This window comes from Haliaeetus albicilla, chromosome 1, assembly GCF_947461875.1.
Source record: "Haliaeetus albicilla chromosome 1, bHalAlb1.1, whole genome shotgun sequence".
Lineage (NCBI taxonomy): Eukaryota > Metazoa > Chordata > Aves > Accipitriformes > Accipitridae > Haliaeetus > Haliaeetus albicilla.
This window is the reverse complement of record NC_091483.1, coordinates 19,786,458-19,812,303: the sequence shown is the minus strand read 5'-3', so window position 1 is coordinate 19,812,303 and position 25,846 is coordinate 19,786,458. Positions and strand designations below refer to the sequence as shown.

At 55.1% G+C, this 25,846-nt stretch overlaps 4 protein-coding genes across 5 annotated transcripts; all 4 read right to left on the bottom strand.

Moving 5' to 3' along the window:
• Positions 1-13,661: 13,661 nt before the first annotated feature.
• LOC138685086 (maestro heat-like repeat-containing protein family member 7) lies at positions 13,662-16,971 on the bottom strand. Of its 2 annotated transcripts, XM_069781376.1 has the most exons (5): positions 16,172-16,971; positions 15,542-15,643; positions 15,017-15,119; positions 14,617-14,676; positions 14,055-14,327 (listed from the first exon to the last, which is right to left on the bottom strand). In XM_069781376.1, exons 1-5 carry the CDS (start codon positions 16,277-16,279, stop codon positions 14,176-14,178), a joined length of 525 nt encoding a protein of 174 aa, XP_069637477.1. In that variant the 5' UTR covers positions 16,280-16,971; the 3' UTR covers positions 14,055-14,175. The 2 variants fall into 2 exon arrangements, with proteins under 2 accessions (XP_069637384.1, XP_069637477.1); XM_069781283.1 differs by having other exon boundaries at positions 13,662-14,676.
• Positions 16,654-19,604, bottom strand: LOC138687822 (uncharacterized). Its single transcript, XM_069797690.1, has 5 exons — positions 19,366-19,604; positions 18,829-19,111; positions 17,985-18,122; positions 16,992-17,168; positions 16,654-16,773 (listed from the first exon to the last, which is right to left on the bottom strand). Exons 1-5 carry the CDS (start codon positions 19,602-19,604, stop codon positions 16,654-16,656), a joined length of 957 nt encoding a protein of 318 aa, XP_069653791.1.
• LOC138685061 (uncharacterized) lies at positions 19,475-21,978 on the bottom strand. The gene is made up of 3 exons (XM_069781157.1): positions 21,540-21,978; positions 20,326-20,432; positions 19,475-19,879 (listed from the first exon to the last, which is right to left on the bottom strand). Exons 1-3 carry the CDS (start codon positions 21,898-21,900, stop codon positions 19,700-19,702), a joined length of 648 nt encoding a protein of 215 aa, XP_069637258.1. The 5' UTR covers positions 21,901-21,978; the 3' UTR covers positions 19,475-19,699.
• Positions 21,979-22,551: 573 nt separating this feature from the next.
• Positions 22,552-24,751, bottom strand: LOC138685052 (maestro heat-like repeat family member 5). The gene is made up of 3 exons (XM_069781023.1): positions 24,312-24,751; positions 23,927-24,006; positions 22,552-23,518 (listed from the first exon to the last, which is right to left on the bottom strand). The coding sequence occupies exons 1-3, from the start codon at positions 24,612-24,614 to the stop codon at positions 23,383-23,385; spliced, it is 519 nt and encodes a 172-aa protein (XP_069637124.1). The 5' UTR covers positions 24,615-24,751; the 3' UTR covers positions 22,552-23,382.
• Between the last annotated feature and the right edge of the window lie 1,095 nt (positions 24,752-25,846).

The window sequence follows — 25,846 nt, the reverse complement described above, 5'->3', positions numbered from 1 at the left end:
GCCATATCACAAAAATACTTAATATTAGTAAACGATTGTTGCGGTTTAACCATAGCCAGCAATTAAGCACCATGCAGCCACTTGCTCACTCTCCCCCCACCCAGTGCAATGGGTAAAACTTGTGGGTTGAGATAAAGACAGTTTAATAGGACAGAAAAGGAAGGGAAAAGAATAATAGTAATAATAATAGAATATACCAGACAAGTGATGCACAATACAATTGCTCACCACCTGCTGACTGATGCCCGGCCAATTCATGAGCCACAGTGCCCACTGGCCAGCTCCCCCAGTTTATATACTGGGCATGACATCGTATGGTATAGAATGCCCCTTTGGCTCATTTGCATCACCTGTCTTTGCTGTGTCCCTGCCCAGTTTCTTGTGCACTCCCAGCCTCTGCTGGCAGGGCAGTAGGAGAAGCTGAAATGTCCTTGACTTAGTATAAACACTGCTTAGCAACAACTAAAACATTAGTGTGTTACCAACATTCTTCTCATACTAAATCCAAAATACAGCACTATATCAGCTGCTATGAAGAAAATTAACTTTAGTCCAGCCAAAACTAGGTCACTGATTAAACATGGAGTTGAACCTTTCGGACGTGTTTTATGCTCAGATGTGTGACACACCCATATCACACAACTGACCTTTGGTCAGTTCACAATATATAAACCTGTAGGGTTTAGGGATTATTCCGTGCGGGGCCCGGACGATAGAACACCAATATGATGATTAAAGTCCTCCCTTTATTGAGCTTAGCTGATCATTTTTATACAATTCTCTAAGTTGTTTAGAAACTCTGATTGGTTGCTGCATGCAAGCATTTGGTGTCCACGCACACAAGCATAAACGGTGATTGGTTACATCAGTACTGTCCACGCGTACAAACGTAAGATAAAGTTAGTTATACCCGCTCTGTACACGCGCATAAACATAGGACATAATTGGCCGTATTAATTAGAGCATGCAGGACTTGTCTTAGTCCAATTGGTCGAGATAAGCCCCTGAATTGAGGTTGTTTGTGCCAAGTTCCCTTTATCATGGAATGTGCACCTGTGTTTTTCTAATTGGGATCTTTCTTTTTCTATCTTCTTGTTTATTCTGTTCAAGGCCTTCTAAAGGTGTCTGGAATGCTCTTGCGACCCTGAGCTACTTTTAGGCCCAATAACTAAATTCCATATAATTGAACCCTACATAAACCCTGAGACGTTATACACATTGCGAGTATAGCCTGACCAGACAATGCTTCCAAACAACTTTAATGCATTTGCATGTGCTGTTTAATATTAAATCTGGCAGGAGATCACCATCCCAGCTGTCTATTAACCGGGACAGAAGCTGGAATCTCTGCAGCTGCCATGACAGCCATGGCGAGGTCCCTGGGTCTGCCCTTTCTTTTTTCAGAGGTGAAAAGGGCTCTGCACCCTCATCCCAGCACTTGGAGGCAATGTTTAAAAACTGTAATAATAATTTATTAGGAAATGGAGAAGAGAACACATTTTGTATGAGTAATTGCTATCAAAAGACTTGAAGTGATGAACACTAGGAAGGGCTGTGAAGCCTGAATCTAATGTTGCTTGATACGATGCTCTCCTGGAATTACTCCTGAGCTGTGGATCAGGCTGGCATGGTACTGTGCAGTACTTACAGCTTGGTGTCAGATGCAGTTCTCTCAGGAGTCCCTTCGGTCTGTCCCATTAGCCCTGAAAATAACTTGATGGGCCTTTCCCCTGTAAGGCTCAACATTCACACATTAAATGATTTCATCCATGCCCCAGAAAGGTACCAGTTAAATCACCACGATGTTAACATCACACATTTTACTTGACTGGCAGGTTTCCCAGCAGGTTCCCTGCTGCTCAGTGGGCTGCATTTCACTGATGTGTTCCCTTCTCCTGAATTTAGGCTCAGAGCTATATTCCTCCACAGCCCTGCCATCCTTTGTCTTACAAGTGTCTTGCCTCTACTTTGCTTTTTAGACCAAAGCCTTGCATACTTTAAAATTAACATACCTAGATTTAAGACCTCTGCTCACTATCAGTGAACACAACAGTCCCTAGAGCTGCTACCACCCATGCTGGTGAAATTGCACCTAACCACCGTGTCGGTTGTGCCAGCCCCAGCGTGCCAGTTGTGGTAGCACTTGTGGAAGATGATTGTGTCACAGAACTGTGCCTCCAGCAGACTGTGGTTCCCTTGTGCTCACTCAGTCGTGTGCATTTCCACCACCCCGAGGAGAAAACAGTACTCCAGGAATTGTCCACAGCTGAGGAGAGAAAAGAGATGCCTGACATACATGTGATCCCATTTGCTAACCACACTGGAAATGGTGAAGCAGACAACATGATCACCAGGAGAAGCTACTCTATCTGTTGCTCTGTGTAAAAATGCTGCTCCTTCATCAGAGCAGTCTCTCCCACAAGCTCCTAACAACCCCACTCCGTGTCAGCTGTCATACTTTGCCTCCCAGCTGTTCAATTTCTTTGAGACAGCAAGTCCCAGGGAGGGAGTTGAAGCACCATAGGTGGCAAGCACTGCACTGACTGTGAAATGTCACAAACACAAATGAGTAGAGGGGCAAAGACAACTTGATAGATACACTCAGAGTTTTTACATCCATCCATTGCTGCTCTAATATGTACCAGGGAGTGACATGTTTCCTTCCCACTGTTAAATTGCTGTGATCTTGTGCCTGTGCAGAAATGTCCTATCATGAGAGAATTGCCTGTAGACCAACAGCAGCAGCAGGGCATTTCTGGAGAACTCTTTCTCCTCTGTATGCTGGACTATTAAGCAGAGGCAGAAGTGGGCTTCTTCAGCACCCTTCTTCCCTGATGCCCTCTAGTGACTGACACTCTGCTCTCCCGGCTTACTCTGCACAGAGGATTTCTACAATACGGAGCTGCTTAGAGACCAGGCCAAGGGGAAGAAAGTAAGTTGTCCATTAGTAACAGTGTGGGATGTGAAACTGGGCGGTCTGGTTTATTTTCCGGTACTTCATGCAGGCAGGCCACCGCTGCTTTGCCTCAGGTGAGACAAAAACGAAGGAATGGCAAAAGTGCTTCTTGAAAGCCTAGGGAACCACCCTGGAAAAGTAGGAAGACTGTTTCAGGAGGGGCTTGCATTAGCGGTGCTCTTGCTACCATCCAGCATATCAACAGTCACAGTGCATTAGCCTTTAATTAAGAGACCACCCCAACAGAACTGAGCCTGAGCTGCTGCTCGGGGTAGTGCCTTGCAGCTTCCCACGTCCCCATGGGAAAAGTGTTGTGCCCTGGGGCAGGTGCTCTCCTCTGCCTGCGCAGGGGCACCTTTTGCCTGCACCCTGACTAAGGTGCTGCATCGTGAGCTGCAGCACTCCTGCTGGGAGGGTGGCCGATGAGGCTCTTCCTCTGACTCTACCTAGAAAATCCCCTCCTGCGCAGCGGCCCTGTGTGTTTGTGCGTGTACCGCTGCTCTCCAGGGTGTGAGAGGCTGAAGGAGTTACTGTCTCAAACATTATGGTGGGGCAAGTTCTGCTTAATGACTAACTCTGCCTAGCAAGGAGCCACAGGTGAAAAGCAGCCCATGAGCCCCCATCAGCACCAGGACAGGGAGGGCCCTGCTGGCGGGTGCACAGCTCCCTGTTCTGATGTGCGGTTCTGATGTGCTGAGCAGGACAGGTCACCATACATGGCCAAAGATCGCTTCTGCAGGGAAGGGGAAGCTACTCCCCAAACGACCCCCAAGCCAATAGCCCAAAGGCTACCTAATTAGCCTAATGAGTTTGAGTGCCCGCCCAAAGGAGGGGGCAAGGATGATAAAAGGACACAAACTGAAGGCCTGTGGGTGTAAGCCCACCCTCCAGAACTGGACTCCTCGGCTGACTGAACCAATGCTGGATCCAGGGCTGGTGAAGTCTTTCTTTTCTCTCTCTTTTCCAGAACCCCTACACCTCACCCCTTAAGACATAAACCGTTGACCAAGTCTGGGACTAGGAGTGGATCTAGCTGCCCCTAGGCTCCTCACTGAGAGGGACTCTAGAAAGCAAGGGGGTCCGCTCTGAACTTTGTGACTCAGTGGGAGGGGTCTCCTTATTGGCTTCCCTGAACCGATTCCCAAATAAGCAAGGCCTGTAGTATATGTTTGGTGATGCATGGTTAGCACATGTTTCACAGTTTACTGATGTGGTTTAATGCCAGTTTTTGTTGTGAGCATACCAGTTTTGGTGGTGAGCGTGCCAATTCTTGTTGTGAGCAAATGAAACCTGAGTTCTGTGAGTTAAAGGATCCCTGGTTTTGTTTCACCTTAAATCCTGACCTGGGAATCGGCAAACCTGAGTCGTCGTCCTGAGAAATTGGGACATGACACGGGGCTCCCGGGTGAGCTCGTGGAGGCTGTGCGCAACTCCCCTGCCTGAAACGGAGCCTCTCCAGACACGCACAGCATCTCCGTGTGCTCCTGCTGATGCTTTGCCAGCTTCAGGGCGCGGGGCAGTGCCAGCGGCACAGTGCAGCCTGTGCGTGCAAGCACACAGCGTGCCGGGGAAGGCGCTTCCTCGCGTGTGTGCGGTCCCCCCGGCTGCAGAGGAGGCTTTGTGTGCACAGCCAGGCTCTACATGTCGCCGCAGCCTCCGGGACCAGGCGGCCACCCCCTGACTGCGCGCTTTGTGAGCGGCCAGAGCACCGGCCTCGGGGACTGTCTCCCGTCCCTGGGAGCCCCTCAGGCTGTTTGCACCCCCCCCCCCCCCGTCTAATTTCTGGTGTCGGGGACGGGTGGCTGTCAGCCAGACCCGTGTGCGCTTCGACACGCGTTTGTCCGTGGCTGCGGTCAGCAGCAGCGGCGCGGCGGGGCTAACGGGGGTGACAGCGGCGGGGCGGCCCGGGCTGGCGGCGGCTGCCTGTCCCCGGACGGGACGTGGCGGGGGCTGGCGTCGGGTGCCCGCCGCTCCGCCGGCGCTCATTGCCTTGCGCGTTCTGGCCAATCGCTCCCCCCGCAGGCTGCGCGGCCCTGCCCGCCCTCCCCCCCGATCGCGGCGCCGCGCCGCGCACCTGCAGCGGGCGGGGCGGGGCGGCCGCAGGGCGCAGGCGTGTGCGGGGCCTGGCTGCTCCCCGCGGGCCGGGGCCTTTCCTCGGGCGGGGCGCGGGGCGGCGGGTGCCCCCTCCCGGGCTGCGGCGGGGATCAGGCGGGGTGCGGGGCCCGGCGCACGGCCTCCAGCGGCGTGCCCGTGCGAGCGTCGGGGTCTCCCCGGGCCCCGCGGGGCGGCTTCGGCGCGGCCGGGCTGTGCCCAGCCGGGGAGGTGCTGGGGGGAGGAGGAAGCTGGGCTCCCTTGTGTGAAGCCTTCCCCCCCCGCCCCTTCCCGGGTGGGCTGGAAGCCTGCGGGGTTGCAGAGGGTGTGTCGTCCCCCCCCCGTAAGTAAGTGCAGGTGTCTGGAGGTACAAGAGGGTCGGGGCAGGGAGCTGGTGCTGTAACGGTGCGTCCCACCCCGCGTCCAGAGGGCTGCCAGCAACAGCCCTGGCACAGCCCAGCCCCCGAGGATGCACAGGTCGGGGGACAGCAGCTTGCTCTGGCTGCAGCCCCAGCCTGGGAGGGCACAGAGGAACCACGGGGGGGAAGGCGTGATGCGGCTTGCCCTGGAGGGCTGGCTAACAAGCTGCCCTGGAGCACTTGAGGGGGGGCGGTTCCCGAGCAAGGCCCTGGCTGGTCCTGCTACAGCTGGGGGTTGTGTCTGGGCTGGGGGGACCGAGGCGTGGTATGGAATATCCCTTTGGCTAGTTCAGGTCAGTGTCCTGGCTACGCTCCTCCCAACTTCTTGTACACCTGCTTGCTGGCAGGCCATGGGAAACTGAAAAATCCTTAACTTAGGATAAGTGCAACTTAGCAACAATTAGAACATTAGTGTGTTATCAACATTATTCTCATGCTAAATCCAAAACACACTGTACCAGTTACTAGGAAGAAAATTAACTCTATCCCAGCTGAAACCAGGACAGAATCAAAGGGCTTTATCCCATTTGTCAGTGGAGACAATTACCCTGTGTAGTACTTATTGTTGACATCCTGCTGACCTTTGCTGCGCTGGGTCAATTTGCTCTCTCAATAACCTCTCCCTCCCTCTTGCTAGTTATTTCTCTTCAAAAAAATAATCAACTTTCTGATGCTGCCTTGCTTTGACTTTCATGAAACAGTAGGCTGAAGTAACTAACACTTGAGAGAAATAGGGAAAGAAAGGAGGAGGTGCTGTATTTTCTGCTAGTCACCAGTTCAGCCAGAAATTTGGCATCTAGGAAGTGTCATGTATTTTTAGTGATAGATGTGGAAAGTATATTTTTAAACTGGATTAGTTTTCTTGGTGTGGGTTCCTGCCCTTCCTTCAAAAGAGATTGGCATCTTCCTTTTGACTTTCCAAGGCACTTTGCTCATGTGGGTTTCTGTTTTTGCATGCCTCTTCCACGCAAATTCACTGCTGCTCATGCACACGTAAACCAGCCCATTAATTTTAGTGCTGCCACTCATATTGATGTTGTTAGAATCCTACCAGAACTGGTTATAAACCCACACTGGTTATAAACCCTACTGCTGTAGGAACACACTCAGAGACAAGACATGATTGCAAAGGGAAATTTTCTAGCCAGCCAAACTACTAGAGAAGCAGCATGACAGGTTGTGTCCGTTATGTCTCTGTTACAACATGAAATAACATTGGAGCTCCCCGACGTGAATAAGCTGTATGAAGACCTCCCTGAAGAAAAAAAACAACAATGGACTTGGTTGGGAACCCAGTGGCGAAAAGGGCAGTGGATTCTGAATAACAAACCTCTCCTTCCAAAAAGGTATTTATTGCCGATAACGTGGTGGCACCATGAGAGAATCCATGGGGAACTGGAGAGCCTAGCGCTCCGAATCCAGAGACTCTGGGCAACCCTGGGAATTTATGCAGCAGCAAAAAGAATTTGTGAAGGATGTAAGGTTTGCAGACAATATGCCTCGGTACGAATTAAACCTCCCAGTGGGAAAAGACGTCCAGCCACCTTTCCTTTTCAAAAAACTCCAAACTGGTTATGCAGACATGCCAAAAACAATGGGGTACTCTTACATGTTAGTGATTGTTGATCAGCTATCAGGATGGGTAGAAGCTTTCCCGACTAGGAAAAATGATTTTAAGGCGGTAGTAAAAGCTTTATTGAAAGAAATCATTCCAAGGTGTGGAGTTCCTGAAGTAGTTGACTCAGATCGAGGGAGTCATTTCACAGCTGCTATCCTGATTCAGATTTATAATTCTTTGGAGATTTTTAGTAAATTTCATACTCCTCATCACCCCGAATCATCCGGTCAGGTAGAATGAATGAATAGGACATTACAAGAGAAATTAGTAAAAGTTTGTAAACAGACTGGTTTGAAATGGCCTGAGGCCTTAAATTTAGTTTTGTGGGATATTAGGAATACTCCAAGGCAACCAATTGGAGTTTCTCCGGCTGAGATCCTTTTTGGGAGAATACTTGCTGTTCAAGGTACGTATGTGCCAGCAAAGACTAGTCTCTTGGATGGAGATGAACAGGTAACACAATACCGTTTGTATCTGCAAAATTCTTTTTTCCAAATGTGTAACCATGCCTATTGGTATCAGGGAATAAGCCCTGAAATCCAAGTTCACAATATACAGCCAGGGGACAAAGTTTATGTAAAGAATTTCAAGAGAAAGAACAGATTTGAACCAAAATGGGAAGGTCCTTATACTGTTTTACTAACTTCTTTTTATGCCATTAAGGTATCTGGGAAAGAAAATTGGATCCATCATTCGCATGCCTGCAAAGAATCTGAAGCGTAATGGACAATTGTGAAGTATTATTCCTTTTTGTACTTGTTTGTATTTTACCCTGGAGTGACACCTTGTGGACAAAATTTGCATTGCGATATCGAGTTGCCTGTACCAATAGAACTGTTATTATATATACTGATCGTTCTTTTCAACTTTCGGGTCAAATTACAGGCCTACAGGAAAAGCCTGGACAGGTCACTTTTTTGGCTAGTTATCCGAAGACCAGACAGAGAGACCCTATTTACCCACTTTTTAATTTTCTCGAATTCTGTGCTAATGTTAGAAGTAGACTTGACAATTCGTGGGTTACTTGTTCTGATGGTCATAGCTTTTCTAAACGGTGGTAGGGATATGGCATTCCAAGAACTTATCCTGTATATCATATTCACCTTCAAGAACCAACATGGGGAATTGGGACATGGTGCTTTGACCATCAAATGTGGGGAATTTATGGTAACGGAGACTGGTGCTGTCATAGGTTCTATCTATCAAACAATCATTTTACTTTCAAATTTAGGATTGTAATAATTAAATGGGGACCTAATCTTGAGTGGAATTTTTGGCACCATCACACAGATTATCCTCATGCATATCATAATATCCCACCTGTGAATGTGTTAAAACAATTGGTATGGAAACCTAGGGATGTTCACCAAGTAGAAAATCCCTGGACCAACAATATGCACGTGTCATTGATGAGATCTTTTACTGATAATCTAAATCTAAGTGAATGTTGGATTTGTATTGCTCTACCAAAGACAGTGAATCAAGGATTTCAATTAGTAGGAATACCAATTCCGAAAAGTGCAAAAACTACTGGTTTAATACTAATTTTTCTGAATCTTATGAAGAACAAATTTGGAAAATTAGACTATCAAATTCAGGAGACTATTCACAAGTCCACTGTGTACAAAGATGTTATCCCCCAAGTGTTGATAATCAACATTTATGCAAAAATCATTCATTTGTAGGAAATTGGACTCAGTGCCAAAACACGATTTCTATCAACTCAGGATTGCATTTAAGTTGGCGAGCACCTGAGGACTTAGGTATTTTTTGGTTATGTGGGAGCAAAGCTTATAAAGCTTTGCCTCCAGACTGGGGAGGTATTTGTACCCTAGGAGTAATGTCTACAGATTTGGAAATTCACCCAAAAACTGTCTCAAGTGCAACATGGCATAGAACCTTTTTAACCTGAATTTGAAGAAGTTTAAATCCCTTGATCGAAAGACCAACAGGATTCCATTCATTTGTTAGATAGTTGATTCTGGCTCTAGGAGTAAGTGAATTGGAGAAAGCAGTCTGAAATGTCTCTGGAGAAATTAAAAAATTAGCAAATTCAACTGCTCACAGACTTTCCACTCTCCAGAAAGAGGCAACTGAACTTTCAGAAATGACTATTCAAAACCAAGTGGCCTTAGACATGATTCTGGCTTCACAAGGTGGAGTTTGTACCATCCTAAATACCAGTTGCTGTATGTATACTGATTGATTGGGAGAATTAATGACAGATGTCCAGAAAACTTGGGAGGTTAGTGCCACAATGCAACAAATTCAAAGAGTTGACACATCTTGGGGATTTTCTGACACATTCTCTTGGTTAACATCTTGATTTCCAAATTTGACTACTTGGGTAAAAAAATTAATTGGAATAGTCCTTGTTGTTATAATCATAGTAGCAAGTGTGATTGTTTTGTTTCAATGCTTTGTAGGTTGTAGCTCTAGGATAGTACAGAAGATAGAAAGACAAATGTGGAGTTATCAATAGGATCGCAGGAGTGCGATGAAAAACAAAAGGAGGGAATTGTAAAAGGAACTAGGCCTTAAGCCTTATTGTTTCTAAGACTATTCATATTAGACATACAACTAATGATTAGAAATTGTTTTAGATATCATTAATAGAATGCAGGTGCTTATAAAACAATATGCATAAGCTTCTTATTAAGCCTATGTGTCTCCCCCTCCGTGGCTGGCTTGAAACCCAGTCAAGCTGAATCAACAGAAGAAGGATCTTAGACCTAAGACATGGGAGTAAGTGATTAACTTTAGAACAAGATAAATTAATAGAATAGCCTGAGTGATTTTCAGAAATTCAAAGGTGATCTTTGATGTGTAAGAAGATAAGTGATTGTGGTGACCGAAGACCTTCTGCCTATGACCACTAACTCCAGGGACACGAGAATTGATGAGATGATGAATGATAATGACATGGGAACCGAGATTGACTGGAAAATTACAAAGACTTTGAACTAGGACAATGGGTGGTAAAAAGGTATATAAGATTGGGAAATTTTTGGAAGGTTGCCATTCAATGTGGTGGTGGTCCAACTCTGAGTTGTTAATAAAGCAAACCTAGAGAAACCCATGAATGAAAATCCTTTAACATAGGCTGTGCAGCGAATGAGAGTAACGAAATCTTTAGGTGATGAGGAAAGACCTGATCCCCAGTGCTATTGGGGCTGTGGATGGGCTGCAGAGAGAGGGTTGTCTCCAGAAACAGCTTTCAGTCCTGGCACATTCCTTGTGGGAGAACTAGCTGGCCTTTCTTAATTTGGAAACAGGCTCTACAGTGAATAACAGAGAATGACTACGTTTTTAGGTGCGACGCAAACAGGGAGCCAGGGTGTTGTTGGGCCAAAGAGCACTGGAGACCTGTGCTTGCCTCAGCACCTAAACATCTCGTTACTCTTATTCTCTGCACAGCCTATTTCCAAAATTGAAAATGTCCAGCTAGTTCCCTGTCACGGTTTAATCCCAGCCAGCAACTAAGCACCATGCGGCCGCTCACTCACTCCCCCCCTGCCAGTGGGATGGGGGAGAGAATCGGAAAGAAAGTGTAATTCGTGGGTTGAGATATGAAGCTTTTAACAGAACAGAAAGGAAGAATCTAATAATGAAAATAATAACAATAATAAAATTACAATAATAATGCTAATAGGATTGGAATATGCAAAGCAAGTGATGCACAATGCCATTGCTCGCCACCCGTCGACCAGCGCCCAGAGAGTTCCTGAGCAGCGATCCCCCCCAGCCCAACTCCCCCCAGTTGATATACTAGGCATGACGTGACATGGTATGGAATACCCCTTTGGCCAGTTTGGGTCAGGTGTTCTGGCTGTGTCCCTCCCAACTTCCTGTGCCCCTCCAGCCTTCTTGCTGGCTGGGCACGAGAAGCTGAAAAATCCTTGACTTAGTATGAACACTGCTTAACGACAACTGAAAGCATCAGCGTGTTACCAACATCCTTCTCATACTGAACCCAAAACATAACACCATACCAGCTGCTAGACAGAAAATTAACTCTATCCCAGCCAAAACCGGGACAGATATTCAGTCTTCAGTTTCAAGGTCCAAGACAAAAGCCTTGATGTCAGCTGAGAACAGATAAAAGTCGTTAGGCCTCTCGGTCTGCCTCAGCAGAAGGAAGCCTCTTCTCTTGGGCGCTGGCCATCTCAGCCTCTTCCTCCACATCTGATAGGGAGTTTGGATGGATTGCTACATCGGAACATCTTCCAGTTACTTCCAGCTCCTCTCTTTCAAAGAAAACAATTGGAAAACCAGGACAGAAGTTTATCAACTTCTGTCCTGGTTTTCCAGCTTGTGGGAACACATTTTCCTGAAGTCACCAGTGTGGTGCTGTATATTCCGTTGCGAGGCACAGCAGGGGCTTCTGCTGCGATAGCCTCCGGGTGCCTGATGGAAACTCAGGATTGGCACTGGAGAAAAAGCTGCCGGGTTAAAGGTGCTGCTGTCCTTCAAAGTGACCTCTCTCTCTGAGCAGGAGACAGGAAGGGCTGGACTCCAGCACAGGCTGATGTTGGAAGGACAATAGTTGACTCCAACAGTCTGTTATTGAAACCATAGGAATAGGAATGGAAAGTCCCTACATTGAATCCATTGAAGCAAGGATGTGAAACAATGAGGTTCTGTCAGTGCTATTCCCTTATTGCTGATTTATATCATAGGTGCCCAGTTTTGGAGTAGTGTCAAGAAAAACATGTTCTTAGCTGACTTTGCTTGACTTTTAAAGTTAAAAATGACACCCACTTGTGCATAACGAGTATATAATTGTAAGAGACCACCTTAATATAATGAGTTAGGTAATCACGACATGTGCAGAAGCACTTTTGTTATATTGTATTGGGTCTGGGTGAGATGGAGTTAATTCTCCCCATAGCAGGCCTCATAGTGTTGTGCTCTGCATCGGTAGCTAGAAAGGTGTTGATAACACACCAGTGTTTTGGCTACTGCTGAGCAGTGCTGGCACAGCATCAAGGCTGTCTCTCTGACATTTTTGCCCCCCTCAACAGCAGGCTGAGTCTGGGCAACATCTTGGGAGGGGACATAACCAGGACAGCTGAGCTAAACCAACCAAACAGATATTCCATACCATATGATGTCAGCTCAGATATAAAAGCTAAGTAAAGGGAGGAGGAAGGGGGGCATTTTCATCTCCTGGAGCAACCACTACACGTACTGAAGCCCTGCTTCCCAGGAAGTGGCTAGACATCGCCTGCTGAGGGGAAGTAGAGAATAATATCATTTGTTTTTCTTTGCTTTCATGCATGACCTTTGCTTTCACTTTCCGTATCTTGAACTACGAGCTTTTTGTTATATTTCCCCCCCCCCCATCCAGCTGAGGAGGGGGAGTGATAGAGCAGCTTTGGTGGGCACTTGGCGCCCAGCCAGGGTCAACCCACCACATATATAAATTGTTTGCAACCAATCATGTATTTTTTAACCACTTTTTCCTTGATCCTGACGTGTGTTATAAGACCCCGCTTGTGTTTCAAGTGTGCGCTGGCTGTGTTAGATGCCTGGCACCCTCTTCTGCGCAGAAAAGAAATAAAACCCACGTATCTCGACTCAGTGCGTTATTGGCCATCTGTACACCGGGTAAAAGAACCCTTTTGGGACAACGAGACGAGGTTTGCCACGCTGCTGCCGCTGGGACAAGCGGGATGCCACCCTGGGGCTCACAGCTGCCATCTCTTCCTCTCCCTGCCACAGCTGTAGCTGCTGCGTGCCACCAACTCGCCCCGCGGCCCCGGGCGCTCCTGCCCCAGACATGCTGGGTGGCAGGGGAGCGAGGAGGCGTCGGGCCAGCCCATGTGTCACGTCGGCTGCAGCCTCCTGGGCCACCCGCGGGGCCAGGTGGCCCTCCAGCTCGTGGGACTGTACTCCCCAGCATGCTGGGAGCTGTACTCCCTCCCCTGGGGCATGCTGGGGGGGTGTAGTCCTTCACCCCCAAAGGCATGCGGGCAGCCGGAGTCCCCATCCCAGCGGCTGGGCGGGCGTGCTGGTTTTGGCTGCGATAGAGTTCGTTTTCTTCACAGGAAATGGTATGGGGCTGTGTTTTGGATTTGTGCTGAAAACAGCGTGGGTAGCACAGCGATGTTCCGGTTATCGCTGAGCAGCGCTTGCACAGCGTCAGGGCCTTTTCTGCTTCTCACGCCGCCCTGCCAGCGAGGAGGCCGTGGGTGCCCAAGAAGTTGGGAGGGGACACAGCCGGGACAGCTGACCCCAACTGACCAAAGGGATATTCCCTACCACATGGCGTCGTGCTCAGCAATAAAAGCTGGGGGAGGAAGGCGGAAGGCGGGAAGTTTGGAGTTACAGCGCTTGTCTTCCCAAGTAACCGTTACGTGTGATGGAGGCCAGCTTTCCTGGAGATGGCTGAACACCAGCCTGCCGATGGGAAATAGTGAACGGATTCCCTATTCTGCTTTGCTTGTGCGCAGGGTGCTGCTGCTGTGGGGGAAGAAGGCCAGAGCAGGCCAGCTGCCCAAAGGGCTGGGAGGCTGGCCCCAGCAGCCCAGAGGAGGTGGGGCAGGGTGCCCCTGGGGGCACAGCTCTTCCCGCTCCACAGGGAAACTTCTCCCCTGGCTCACGGGCGAGGATGTGCAAGACCGGAGCGTGCCAGAGGTGGCCACGTCTGAACACCAGGATGAAACCTCCAGGTTTTGCAGTCCAGCAGGGCAGCTGGGCCTCTGTTGCAAGGACACCCTGGGTCAGCGTGTGCTGTGCTGCCACGGGCTGCTGGAAAGCCTGGGCGTGAGGCAGCTCTCAGGGCAATCCTGGTTCCTTTGGGGTCTGCCTTTTCCCTTTTGCCCTCTGCCTCCCCAGAGAAAAGACTTCCACAGAAGGTGAACAAGCACGACTTCTTTTGGGGGCAAAGCCTAACAGAGGGAGGACGTTCTAAAACAACATTGGGGCCAGGGTGTGCCGAGGGGTGAGCTGTCCTGCACACAGCGGTAGAGGCCCGAATAACGCCGGCTGCTCGGCACGCTCGGGGTGGTTCCTGCGTGAAGGACACCGTGGCCTTGGGCTTGTGGTTCCAGCTTTAATCAACAAGAGCCATTTTCTTGAAGAGAGCTTCATTTCTGCCCGGCTTTGCAGGGCCAGCAGCACAGCGCCCACAGGGTCCACCCCGATGTTGGCTGCTCCCTCGGAGATCTCAGGGTCAGCATGGTCTGAGCTGCCAGGGATGAGACTGAGAGTTCGGCATCTTTCTCCAAAAGCTGGAGGGCTGCAGCAGAAGGAAAGAGAACAGAGCTGAAACCCACCTATCTGCAGAGACACCCAGGCACCCCCTCCAGACCATGCCAGCCCCACCCATCCCTTTCCCTGGCCAGATGGAGCAGGTGGGACAAATGCATCAGCTGGAAGCTGCTGCTCAGGAATGCCCCAAATGCCCCTGAGACGTTCCTCTGCCCTTGAAGCGTCTCCCTGGAGCAGGGCGAGGCATAGCAACACGCTGCCCAGGCTCTGTCCCCTGCCCCACCAGTCCTGGCGCACGCAGCACTGCCCCTGCTCACCGTTGCAGATCTCGGACAGCTTCTCCTCGCTTTCGTCCCCCAGGTGCCGTGCGGCAAGCCCTAGGCACAGAGCTCTGTCAGACCTCCTGCTCCCCAGCATGCTCCCAGCAGCACAGCTCGTGGCTCTGCTGGTTTGGCTGCACACCCTCCTCCCCCTCAGCAGGGTGACCCCAGGGAAGGACAGTATCCGAGGCGGGGGACGGGACCGAGCAAGGCTGCCGCTAAGCCCACCTGCGCGGGCAGGGGTGGGAGAGGGACGCGCAGAGACCCTGGCTGCCCAGGCCCTGCATGGGGCAGTCGGGGCTCTGGCAGCCGCAGGGCTGCCCCTTGCTGCCAGTGCAGCGGCTGGGACTGGGACCAGGCTGCCAAAATGGGGACCCCAGGGGCTGCTGTGGCTCACCAATGAACTTCAGGGCTGCTTCTCGCAAGGTGACCTGAGCATCCTTCAAGTATGGCAGGCTCTGACTCAGATATTCTTCAACTCTGCTCCTGTCCTGCACCAGCTGGAGAGAGCACAAGGGCATGGGGCTGACACAGACCCTCCGCAGTGGGCTGAACCGGTCCCTCCTCCCAGCACCCCCTGTCCCCCTTCCACCTCAGGCCATTCCCAACTCCCAGCCAGGAGCCCTGTGGGGTGGAGGTTGAGAGTCAGCTGCAGGCAGAGGCGGGGTCTGGAGGTCCTGAGACCCCTCTGTCCGTCCCACTGCCAGGGCCCAGATGGGCTAGGGTCTCCTTCAGCATCCTGAGGGCGGGGAGGGGAGAGGGGCCTGGAGAAGAGCCCCTGGGGGCTCTGTGCCTGAGGGCAGGGAAGGAGGATGCAGCTCCAGGCTGCGGGCTCTGGGCTGGAGCAGGGCAGGCGAGGCACAGCTGCACAGGGGGCAGCCCTTGTCCAGCCCAGGCCCTGGGGCTTGGGGGTTGTCCTCACCAAGCACTCCCCGATTCTGCCTGTCTGCTGTGTCCGGGTCAGGTGCTTGAGCCGTTTCCACTTTAGCAGCTTTGCAGCAACGAGGAGGGCTTCCCGAGAGGCCTGCAGAGGAAGACGGGGATTGAGGGGACCGTGGGCAGGGAATGGGGCTCAAAGCCCTGGCCTCCAACACTTGCAGGGGCAGCTGGGACGCTTCTAGGGACTCTTGTGTTCAGGCCTTGGTGGCCACGGGCTGCTGCTGAGCCCTGCTGGACCAGGTAGGGCAGGTGTGGGAAACGTCTGTGCCAGCTTCTCCAGCCCTCCTCGCGCTGGGTATGCTGGGACCCTTCCTCTGGGGTGCACTGGAGGCCACCTGAATGGGGGGAGCAGGGGTGGGAGGGGACGCCCACCTTCCCGTCCTCCTCTGCAGCAGGAGGCACAGAGGGAGGACGGGAAGGCAGTGGTGGGACCGGTGCGGGGAAGGAGGGGAGCTCTGCCCTGCCCTCAGTGACTCAGGCAGTTGGACCCTGAGGTGACACAGACTCCAAGCGTCCAACTGCCAGCAGCCCTTGCCCCTCCCTGATGCGCAGGCCACCCCCGTGGTGTCAGCACGCCCTTGCCCGCATCACTGGTCAGGTTTGAAACCTGTACCTTGGCCACGCTCTCGGTCTGGTCACTCATGTGGAAGAACAGTGGGAGCAGGCTTCTCCGCACGTTCTTCCTCATCTGCTGCTTGTCGTTCCCCACCACTGTCTGCATCGCATCTTTGAAGAGGCAGATGGAGAGCTCTCGCAGCTGGCTGGATTGCTGGTAGGGAGGAGGACAGGAAGACTTCAGCAACAGCCGCTCCCTGAGCCAGGGCGTTAGTGTGGCTGATGTGAGCGGAGATGCTTTGGAGTCAGGTTCTACACACAGGAGCTGTGGGCCAGATCTGCAGCCGTGGCTGAATGGCCCCAGGCCCACAAAAGGCCATGCATGCAAGAGGTTTCCATCAGGCAGCGCCTGTGCCAGCCCCCGGCATTCACCACCAGCCACACCAGCCGCACCAGTGCAGAGCTCCCCAGGGATGGCCTGAGGAGGAGACCGGGCTGGCCCTCGGCAATGCCTCCGGGGCACACATGGCCACCTAAGCCTCAGCCCCTCACCACGGCACTTGGGGAGATCGTCTGGTCCTCCCTGGCAGTGCAGCCGGGGGAGGCCTCGCAGATCTGAGAGCGGCTCTTGGCTTGCAGGTGCTTTGCACAGGGGCTAGGCTGGGCCTCAGCACAGGGGGCTTAGGTCGCCTGGAGGCATCGAGTTGTCAGGGAGAAGCCGTGCTGGGCTGCAGAGCCCAGAAGCCATCTCCACGAGAGCCCAGGGGCGTGAGGAGGGGAACAGCCCTGTGCAAGTGCTGCCGCAGGGCCGGGCTGAGGGGCAGTTGTCCTTGCAGAGGGCCCATCAGTGGGGCTCAGGCTCCCACAAGCAGCCTTACATCATCAAAGAGTGGCGGGAGGTTGTCCACCAGCTGCAGAGCGGTGGGGCTGGCCTCCTTCCTCTTCATATGACCCATCACATTTCTGAAGACAAGCAGGGCCTTCATCTTGTTGTCACTGCTGGCATTCTGCTGGGTCTCCATGATGTCTGGCAGCAGGACCAAGATTTTTCTTGCCTGCATGAAGCACAGAATTTCCTTTTTGTCAAGCGGTGAAAGACCACCCTGGCAAAAATGCTCTGCCCACTAAGCACCAGCCTCCCGTCCAGATTCCTGGCAGGTGGCACAGGAATCCCTTCCGCCGCCTCTTGGCAGGTGCTGGCCATGGGCGCACCGTTGGGGACGTGAGGATAGCAGGGGATAGGGAAGTTAGGGCAGGAGAACAAAGGCTCCGTGTCCCCTGCTCAGCCACCCCCTTTTCCGACGGGCCCAAACGGGCAGGTGGGTTGGTAACCCTCCGGGCCTGGAAAGCTCCCCAGACAGCCACCGGTCCCCTCCATGCAGCGCTCTGTTGGCCCCCACGGCAGGGTGCGGGGAAGGGCAGAGATCTCTAAGCTGGCAATGAGTGGGCTGTGACCCCTTCATGACAGAGACCCGCTGCCCCAGGCCCCAGAGTCAGCCCGTAACATCAGCTGTACCCGAGGCTCTGGCTCATCCTCCCCCTCTCAGCAGGAAGCTTCTTCTGCGGACGGTAATCCCTCGACTGAGGCAGTCTGGCACTGGCTGCCTCGGTGCAGAGCAGAAACTCCTGCCCAGCACCACGGGGATGCGCCAGGAGCGAGAGCTCCTGCACGTGGGTGAGGGAGCTGTTCTCCTGGCGCTGCAGGGGCAAGGTCTGAGCCTGAGGGACCCCGGGGCCCGCGAAAGGGACAGCAAGGGCATTTGGAGCCGTCACCCCACCTCCTGACTCCCAGCCCAGGCCAAGGCACCGCGTTACCCACTGCCGCAGCCCCAGCCTGCCAACGTGGCTTCACTTGACTATGCCCTGCTCACCGTCTCAGGTCTTTGCGACAGCGTGACGAGGCCTCTGAGCGCCAGTGAGAGCAGCGCCAGGCTTGGACGCCTCAGGTACCTATGGACGTTGTACAGGCCAGCAAACTCCTCTGATTTCATGTCGCTGGAGGCCAGCAGCTGAAACAAAGATGGCAGTGAGAGCCTGGCAGAGCCTGCGGGGCTCCCAACACGGTGCGGCTCCTGGTTCCCACTGGCAGCTCAGGGCCAGGGCACCAGAGCCAGACAGCCTGTCCTGGGGGCAGCTCTGCCCGTGGACGGCCGCTTGGCACCCCAGTGCCCTACACCCCACCGCACACCACAGGGTTGTGTGTGCCAGCTCCTCCTGTCCGCTGAGCGTCGGCAGCCACTTGCTCTCATGCCTCTGAGGAGCGATTGAGCAGCAAGAGCTGGCACGAAGGAGGCATGACACGCGAGTGGTGACGAGTGTCTCCTGGCGCCAGCCTTGCAGCCCGCTCAGCCTGTGCAGAGGCCGTGTCTCTGCCCCTGACCGAGCCCTTGCCCTGCCCCAGGTTTCCAGGCTGCAGAGCAGTGCAGAGGGATGGATGCGGGCAGGGGGGGAAGCAGAGTGCTGCCTGGGCAGGCAGGGGCTGCCTGGGCTTCGTGCTTGTGCACCGGGGGCCCAAGCAGCGTGGGGTGGCCCTGCACGGCTGGCGCAGGGGAACCTGGTGCTGGGCAGGTCCCTGCTGGCCCTAAGGGGCTGTGTCCGTATGTCCCGGAGGAGGTGACCGTGTCGGGGCAGATGGGAGGGGAGAGGGCCGTGCCTGTTTTCCTGGAGAGGCAGGCACAGCCCAGAGAGCGAGCAAGGACCGGTCTGATCACTCACAGCCAAGTGATGGATGCAGGCGTCCTCCGTGCTGGAGCCGAACACCCTGCGCAGCTGCTGGTCCTGGAGCTTGCTGAGTAGCTCCCTCAAGACCTTCTCCAACGTGTGGGTCTGGGAAAGCATCACATCCCACATGGCCAGAGCAGCACTGCAGGCCCAGAGCACTCTGTCAGCAGGGCTGCCTTGGCCACCACACTGTGCCCGGGCCAGCGCGGCAGGTCCCAGGCTTGTCCTGCAGCCCTGGCCATTCTCAGCCCCCTCGCTTGAGTGCCTGGGTCCCCGCCTGGGCAAGCAGGAGGGGGCTGAGATAGTGTTCCCCACGGGGCAGGGAGGAACCTTGTGGCGGGGCTCTGGGCTGGCTTGGCCGGGTTTGGCTACCGCAGGCCTGGCCGATCCACCAGGGCTGGAAAGCGTGGTGCGGTGGAGGGCCCTTCTCCTCAGGGGTGTCCTGTGGTTTTCAGTGGCTCTAGCAGCCTGAAAGTCTCCAGGCCCCTCTCCCCACATGGACAAGCCCACAGGAGCTGTTGGGGTCAGTACCTGTCCCAAGATGGAGAGAGCTTCAACAGGCTCGTGACCACTTCCATGGGGCACTGGACAGTCATCAGCAGAAGAAGGAGGTCCAGGCTGTGCCGGGCTGACGCCGCGTGGATGTGCTCCACGTTTTCATAGATGCACCTCACGATGTTTGGCACCTGGATGGCACACGGGTGAGGATGGTGCTGCCACTGGAGTGCAGCCATTTCCTCAGCTGCCTCTGCAACTGCTGCCCTATCCATGCTACTCTCCTGGCTTAAAAGGGCTTCAAGGTGCCTGAGGCACCTGCATGAGGGAGGGAGGGAGGGATGGAAGGAGGAACAACGCCTGAAAGGGCTCAAGGGCAGGGCAGCCACAGGCCGCTTACCTCCGTCAACCAGCAGGCAGGTTCTCTCATAGCCATATCCAGGATGCTGCTCGCCTCCTCCTTGTCATAGGTGCTCGAGTCTCTCATGGCCTCGATGGCCACAAGGACGATGTCTGTCCTCTCAGAAGGCTGGAGGTATTTTCCAAATGCCTATGGGAGGGAGGAAGGCAGGGAAGACACGTCACACCGAGTGTCCTGGTGGTGCTGCTTAGGTGAGCGGCGAGAGCAGCTCTGGCAAGAGATGGCCTGGCGGTGCTGACAGCAGCGCCCACAGGACAGCTGGAGGCAGGGGCTGCAGTCACTGCGCGGTGGAGGATGAGAAGAGAGGGCCCTGAGGGTGAGAGAGGAGGGCTGGGGTCGTGGGCACAGTGTGCTGGCCCTACAGAGAATCAGGGCTTGCTGGTGGACAGGAGGGCTGGAGCTGCTGCTGGGACACTGGAGTGCAGCCCTTTGTAGTCCCTGCTCAGCGACAGCAGCAACCCTCTCACCAGTGACAGTGAGGCCATGCCAACCGTGCTGATTCCAGATCCCTTTGCTCACACAAGTCTCCTGCTGATGCCACGGGCAAGAGGCCCAGCAAGCGAGGAGCTCGTTACCGTTGTAATGTTGCTGGTGCTGGGCAAAGAAAGCCAGGAGGTGATCGCAGCTTCCCGTTCCCTTTGACGCTGTGGATGCTCTGCATTATCCTCTGGCAGTGTCGTGCCTAAACAGGAGGGGATCACAGAAGAGTCGGTAGGACACAGCGTCTTTGCCAACAAGCTTACCAAACGGTGAAAAGAGCTTTGAACTAGGAATGGCTGAGGAGGGAGGTTATGACCCACGGTCAGGGGAGGAGGTGGTGGACAAGGGTGTAAAGCACAGGGTGACAGGCGAAGGGAACAAGAGGGACCTGAAGGATGATGGAGAAGGATGAGAGACTCCTGCCTCAAGCGTATGTGTGCAAATGCTCACAGCCTTGGAAACTCAAAGGAACTAGAGCTCTGCATGCAGTCGCACAACTAAAACATTGTTGGAATAACTGAGCTGCAGGGGACGGCTTGCAGGGCTGGAGTGCTGCGGTGCACGGATGCAAGCTCTTCAGGAGAGATGGGGAAGAGGAGGCTGGGGGGGCGTGCCTCATATTTGAAGGAGCAGCTCAGATATACGGGACGATCAAGAGTCCGAGAGAGAGTACGTGGGTCAGAAGCAGAGGAGAGGCAGTGCTGGTGACATGGTGGTGGCAGCGTGTTGCAGACACCCCCACACGCACACTTGGAGAGAGGATGTGGATGAAGTCTTCCTGAAAGCACGTGGGGAAGTCTCTGTTTCACATGCCCTGCTTCTCATGGGGAACTTTAATGTCCCTGAGACCTGCCTGCCAGACGGCAGGACGCAAGCGGTCAGGGAGCTTTCTGGAGGGCGTCAGGGACAGCTTCTTGCTGCAGGCACTGGAGGGACCAGCTGGGGTGATGTACAGCTGGATCTGCTGTTCTCCAATAGGGAAGAACTATTTTCAGGACGTGGTAATCAATGATAGCTTTGGCTGTGGGGACCATGAAACAGCCAGGTTCTGAGAGGTCCTGAGAAGAGTAGGGAAGGAGAGCAGCAAAGAACAGGTCCTGGACTTCTGGCGAGCATTCAGCTTCTGCAGCAAAACAATAGCTGGGATGCTACGGGAAGCAGCTGTGAGGGGCAAAGGAGGTCAGGGAAGCAGACTTTGATGGAGAGCCTCCAGAAAGCACAAGAACGGTCTGTTGCAATAGCCAGGGAAACAAGCAGGCATGTGAGGAGGTGTGTGTGGAGGGATGCGGTCCACCACAGCTTCTCTTACATTTTTGCTGCAGGATGAATCTGAAGAGGTGATGAAGAGCATCCAAAGCAACCCAGCTGATCTCCCAGCTCTTGCGAGTGCGGCAGAGGATGAGATGCCCCAGCAGCTGTCCCAGGAAGGGCATATGGATCTCTGCGTGGCAGGCAGGGCTGGCATCCTCTCCTACAAAGGTGCTCCAGACCTGGGCGGGGGAGGGAGGACAGGTAGAAGGGCTGACGGGCAGCAGCTGTGACCAAAGCCCTGAACCCAAGACTCTGCCCAGGGGAAGGATCCCCGGTGAGCTGGAGCTTTGGAGGGCCCTCTCAAAGCAGCTAGCTGGGCAGCAGGGCAGGGAGAGCTGCCAGGCCTGGGCTCCCACCATGTCCCTTGGGCAGTCCCGTCCTGCGCAGGACTGGGGGCCGAGACGGCTCCTGGCAGAGAGGGAACTGGGGAGAGAAGACCGTGGGAAAAAGAAAAAAGAAAGAAACCAAGACCCTCGCTCCAGGGCAGAGCCTTGCTGAACGCCTCAGCCAGTGCCCAGGCTTGCCGTGCAGGCATCTCTGAGCTGCAGGCTGCTCCCGTGTGCAGGGAAGGGGAGAGAGCCTGGCTGGAGGGTGCCTGGCTCCTTACCTCCACAGAGGAACAGCTGGCCAGCAAATCGCTCAGCCTCCCAATCCTCCCCACGGCCCTCTCGCACACAACTGCACTCTGGCAGTTGGTGAAGGTCAGCAGCATCTGGGAGGAGAGAAACTGCCGATGTGCCCTGCGAGCTGGCACCCGCACCAGCAGAAGCAGCACTGCTGGAGTCCTGGCTGGACACGTGCAGTCCCTGTGGCCAGGCAGGTAGGCAGATACCACACCCCGGGCAGCGTCTGCTCCTTTCTGTGCCCTCCCCCGGAACACAGCCCTGTGTCCCCTCTCCATGAAGGCTGGGCTTTTGGGCAGGAGCCTGCCCGGGGGGTCTGCAATGTGGGAATGGGGATACAGCCCCCTGGGAAGCCGGGAATACAGAGCTTCAGGGCTGGGCTCCCTGTGCAGGACAGGCAGGTCCCAGGGGTTCTCTGCCCCGGTCAGACCTGGGGAGGAAAGCACAAGGGACTGCGAGGCAGGGGAAGAGCAGCACCAGCTGCCACCACTGTGGTGCCTGAGGAGAGGGGTCAAATGCCTCCCACAGCTTTGGTGCAAGGAAAGCTCTGGGGACAGAGCTGGCCCAGAATTGCCACGAGCAAGGCTCTGCCGTGACACAGGAGGAGGCTGCAGAGGGGAAGTCACATTGACTGCAGGCAGGGGGCACTGGGCTGCGGAAGACCATGGTGGGCCACCCCTGCCTCCCCCAGGGGAGCTGGGCACCCTCCCTGCAGTGTGCTCTGTGCATGGCACTGGGGTGGGAACTGTCCACTCAAGAGTGGACACTCCCTTGCAGGGTGAGGAACAGCCCCTGCGAACCCTACTCTTTGCCAACACCAGACCTGTAGGATTGTCTGCAGCTCTGTGAAGCCAGGGGCAGAAGAGCTGAGCACCAATGTCCGCAGCATGGTGTCCATGGCGTCCAGGGTCTGCAAGGAGGACAAAGGGTTGTGGCAGTCTTTCTGCAGTCCCTCTCAAGCCTGGAGATGGATCTGAACTCCCCACACCAAGAGAGGATGCCTGCGCTGCCTCGCGGTGCCCAGGGGAAGCCTCGGAGCAGGCACGCTGCTGTGGGCAGAGCAGCCTGCGGCACTGGACGTGGCCAGGCCCACGGGAAGGGGACAAAGGGATGAGGGTGGCAAAGCAAAGTCGATACCCTGCCGTGCCTTGGATCTCCGGTTGTCTCTCAGCGCGCGGTGGCCGGGGAGCAGCCCAGAGGACTGGGGGCTCCTGTAGCTCAGCCAGCACTTACCTCGAAGTAGAGAGTAGTGTCCAGGCCCTGCATGTCTGCTTTTGGAGGAAGCAAGAAGACACTCTTGAAGCAGGCTTCTAAGAGGCTCTTCTTTTTGCCCTCTAGCACCACCTCCACTTTGCTGCAAAGAGAGAGGGGGGGGGTCCTGTTGGACACTGGTGCTGGGAGCGGTGGTGCCTCGATGCCTTGGGCAGGTGGACACGGAGCTCTGGAGCAGGGGGTCCCCAAGAGGGATGGAGGGTGTGTGGGGAGTGCTGCCAGGAGGCACCTCCTCCGTCCTCGATATGGCCTGGGCCAAAGGACAGTCCTGGCAGGCAAGCCTCCCGCTTCCCACTCTGGGGAAGAGCTGAGATGTGGCGGGGAGCTGCAGGATCCCTCTGCCCTCCCCTGCGCCCTCCCAACAAGCTGCCAGCAGGGCAAAGCAGGGGCCCTCTGATGGCACCACTGGACTGTGCCTGGATGGGGGGTGGCCCCGGCCAGGTCCAGGGCCATGGCTGGTGGAAAGCCAAACCAGGGGCCTGGCAGGTACCTCAAGGCAGCGATGGCAAGCATAGCTTGCTGCCGCACCGCTGTGTGCAGGTGGTCCCTGGGCTCCTCTTCCAGCAGCACCTGCAGAGCACGTCTGGGATGGGACCTGGCAGCTGCCAGCACCCAGTGCCAGCAGACCCAGCACCAGGTGGCAGGGCTGGCGGAGACCCTCTGCCCCTGCCCCAGCACCGGCCCCCAGAGTGCCCCCCGCCCCGGTGCTGGGGTCTCTGCTGGCAGGGCTTCTCAGCGTCATCCGAGTCCCCTCGGGGCAGCTCGGTGTCCACACACGCTTGTCCCTGCCTTCCCCTGCCCATGCGCTGTCCTCACGTTGTGCCGGTGCCCGGGGACCTTGCCGCCCTCCCCAGACCCGCCAGGTGTCCCCTCACCTTGATATTCTCTGCCAGCTCAAATTTGTGGCAGAACGCATTCAGGCCCCGTGACAAGCCCTTGCTTTGCCTTGCAGCTTTGCACAGGGTGCAGATGGTCTCTAGGAACTGCATCTTCTGGGCCTTCTCCTGGCAGCCAGGGGACAGAGAGACAAACGGGGAGCGTGAGAACGTAGACACGCGGCCAGCAGGACCGGAGCACTGGGGCTGCAGTGCTGTGCAGGAGACCCGGCGGGAGCGGCTCTGCCCAGCCAGCGGTCGCCCAGCAGCCCTGGCAGCAGGCAGCAGAGCCGGTGGCTCCATGGGGAGACGCAGGCACAGCTACCATGGAAATGGCCGTGGTTACCTTTTCGGAGCTCTTCAGGAAAACCTGGATGAACTGCATGGATTCTTTTTCCTTTCTGTACAGAGCCAGCCAGCTGGAAGCGGCAGAGAGGGCACCTAGTAAAGGAGGAGAGCAGGGAGGGCTGTAGGGAGAGGCCGAAGGCAAACAGGGGGAGAGGAAGGAGCTCTGCCCTCCGTCCAGCCCCGTTCCCACTCCCCCGGCGCGGTCTCCCCACGGGTGTCCGGGCTGGAGGATGCCCGGCAGGTGGGCTGTGATGCTGGAGTGCAGCACGGCACAGAAAGGCACGAGGGCACCGAGCTTAGGAACTCGCTTGCAGATGGGCTGGAAAGGTCCCCGTCCCCCGCTACGGCTGCCTGGTGCCAGGCCAGCTGCCTCTTGCTGCCCATATCCCGCAGCAGGAGCTGGGTCCCCTCTGCTGTCTCCCACCCTGCGGGAGGCTGTGCTGGGGCAGTCTCCCAGCCCTAAGCAGCATTCCGGCAGTGCCGTGCTCCCCACCCGTGGGACCGCCACTGCCGATGTGCCGGGGAAACAGGACCCTGGCGTCTATCGGGGTGCGGTCGCTGTCCCCAGCCCTGCCCAGCCCAGCAGGGCCCCTCACTTACCGGTCTGCAGCGGCTTGGGCACGCACACCTTGTGGGGCTCCGGTGGAGAGCTGCTCTCCTGGGGAGCCCCGTTCTCCTCCCAGGCCACCCTGGGGCGGCTGGGGGGTCTCTCCGCCATCCTGCGGGACAGAGGAAAGGGGTAGGGATGGGGAAGGGGTAAGCTTTGGCAAAATGCCTCGGCACCGCGGGGGTGGCGATGAAAGACGTGGGCTGCGCTCAGGGGCTCCTCGCCAGCTCCACGCTCTCGCCCTGTCCCGTCGCCGTCCTGCCGGACACTGCGGGGTGGGGGCCACGGCTGTGTTGACCATATGCAGCACCACAGGGTGTCACAGAGACAGGTCAGGTCATAAAGGCACCACTGTGACCCGCCACCCAGGCCGGGAGGGGCAGGGTGTCCCCTGTGGGCGGCACAAGGCCCACTCACCCCTGGGCACTTGGGTCCTCTTGGGGGGCCCCAAGCCCCACATTTGCCCTCATATTCCCTGGGGATCTCCCTGTTGCTCTCCAGCTGGCCCAGAGCCCCATGTTCTCACGTCCCAGCGTGCCCCCGGGACCTTTCATTCCCTTCAGTGCTCTCCAGAGCCCTG

Bases quoted from the DNA above. Each gene is read 5' to 3' on its own strand.
- LOC138687822 (XM_069797690.1), bottom strand. From the start codon at position 19,604: ATGGATAGGGCAGCAGTTGCAGAGGCAGCTGAGGAAATGGCTGCACTC. The intron at 18,123-18,828 runs GTGAGTGATCAG...TCTTTGTTTCAG, and splicing joins CCTGCATCCATCACTTGGCT to CTGCTGGCCTCCAGCGACAT. The intron at 17,169-17,984 runs GTGAGCAGGGCA...TGCTTCATGCAG, and splicing joins TGTCGCAAAGACCTGAGACG to GCAAGAAAAATCTTGGTCCT.
- LOC138685086 (XM_069781283.1), bottom strand. From the start codon at position 16,279: ATGCAGACAGTGGTGGGGAACGACAAGCAGCAGATGAGGAAGAACGTG. The intron at 15,644-16,171 runs GTACAGGTTTCA...CTTCCTCTGCAG, and splicing joins AGACCGAGAGCGTGGCCAAG to GCCTCTCGGGAAGCCCTCCT. The intron at 14,677-15,016 runs GTGAGCCACAGC...CTCTGTGCCTAG, and splicing joins AGCAGCCCTGAAGTTCATTG to GGCTTGCCGCACGGCACCTG.
- LOC138685061 (XM_069781157.1), bottom strand. From the start codon at position 21,900: ATGGTGGGAGCCCAGGCCTGGCAGCTCTCCCTGCCCTGCTGCCCAGCT. The intron at 20,433-21,539 runs GTAAGAGAAGCT...CCTCCTGTTTAG, and splicing joins ATTCATCCTGCAGCAAAAAT to GCACGACACTGCCAGAGGAT. The intron at 19,880-20,325 runs GTAACGAGCTCC...TCCCTCCCATAG, and splicing joins GCACCAGCAACATTACAACG to GCATTTGGAAAATACCTCCA.
- LOC138685052 (XM_069781023.1), bottom strand. From the start codon at position 24,614: ATGGAGCCACCGGCTCTGCTGCCTGCTGCCAGGGCTGCTGGGCGACCG. The intron at 24,007-24,311 runs GTGAGGGGACAC...CGTGCTCTGCAG, and splicing joins AGCTGGCAGAGAATATCAAG to GTGCTGCTGGAAGAGGAGCC. The intron at 23,519-23,926 runs GTACCTGCCAGG...CTCTCTTTGCAG, and splicing joins CTTGCCATCGCTGCCTTGAG to CAAAGTGGAGGTGGTGCTAG.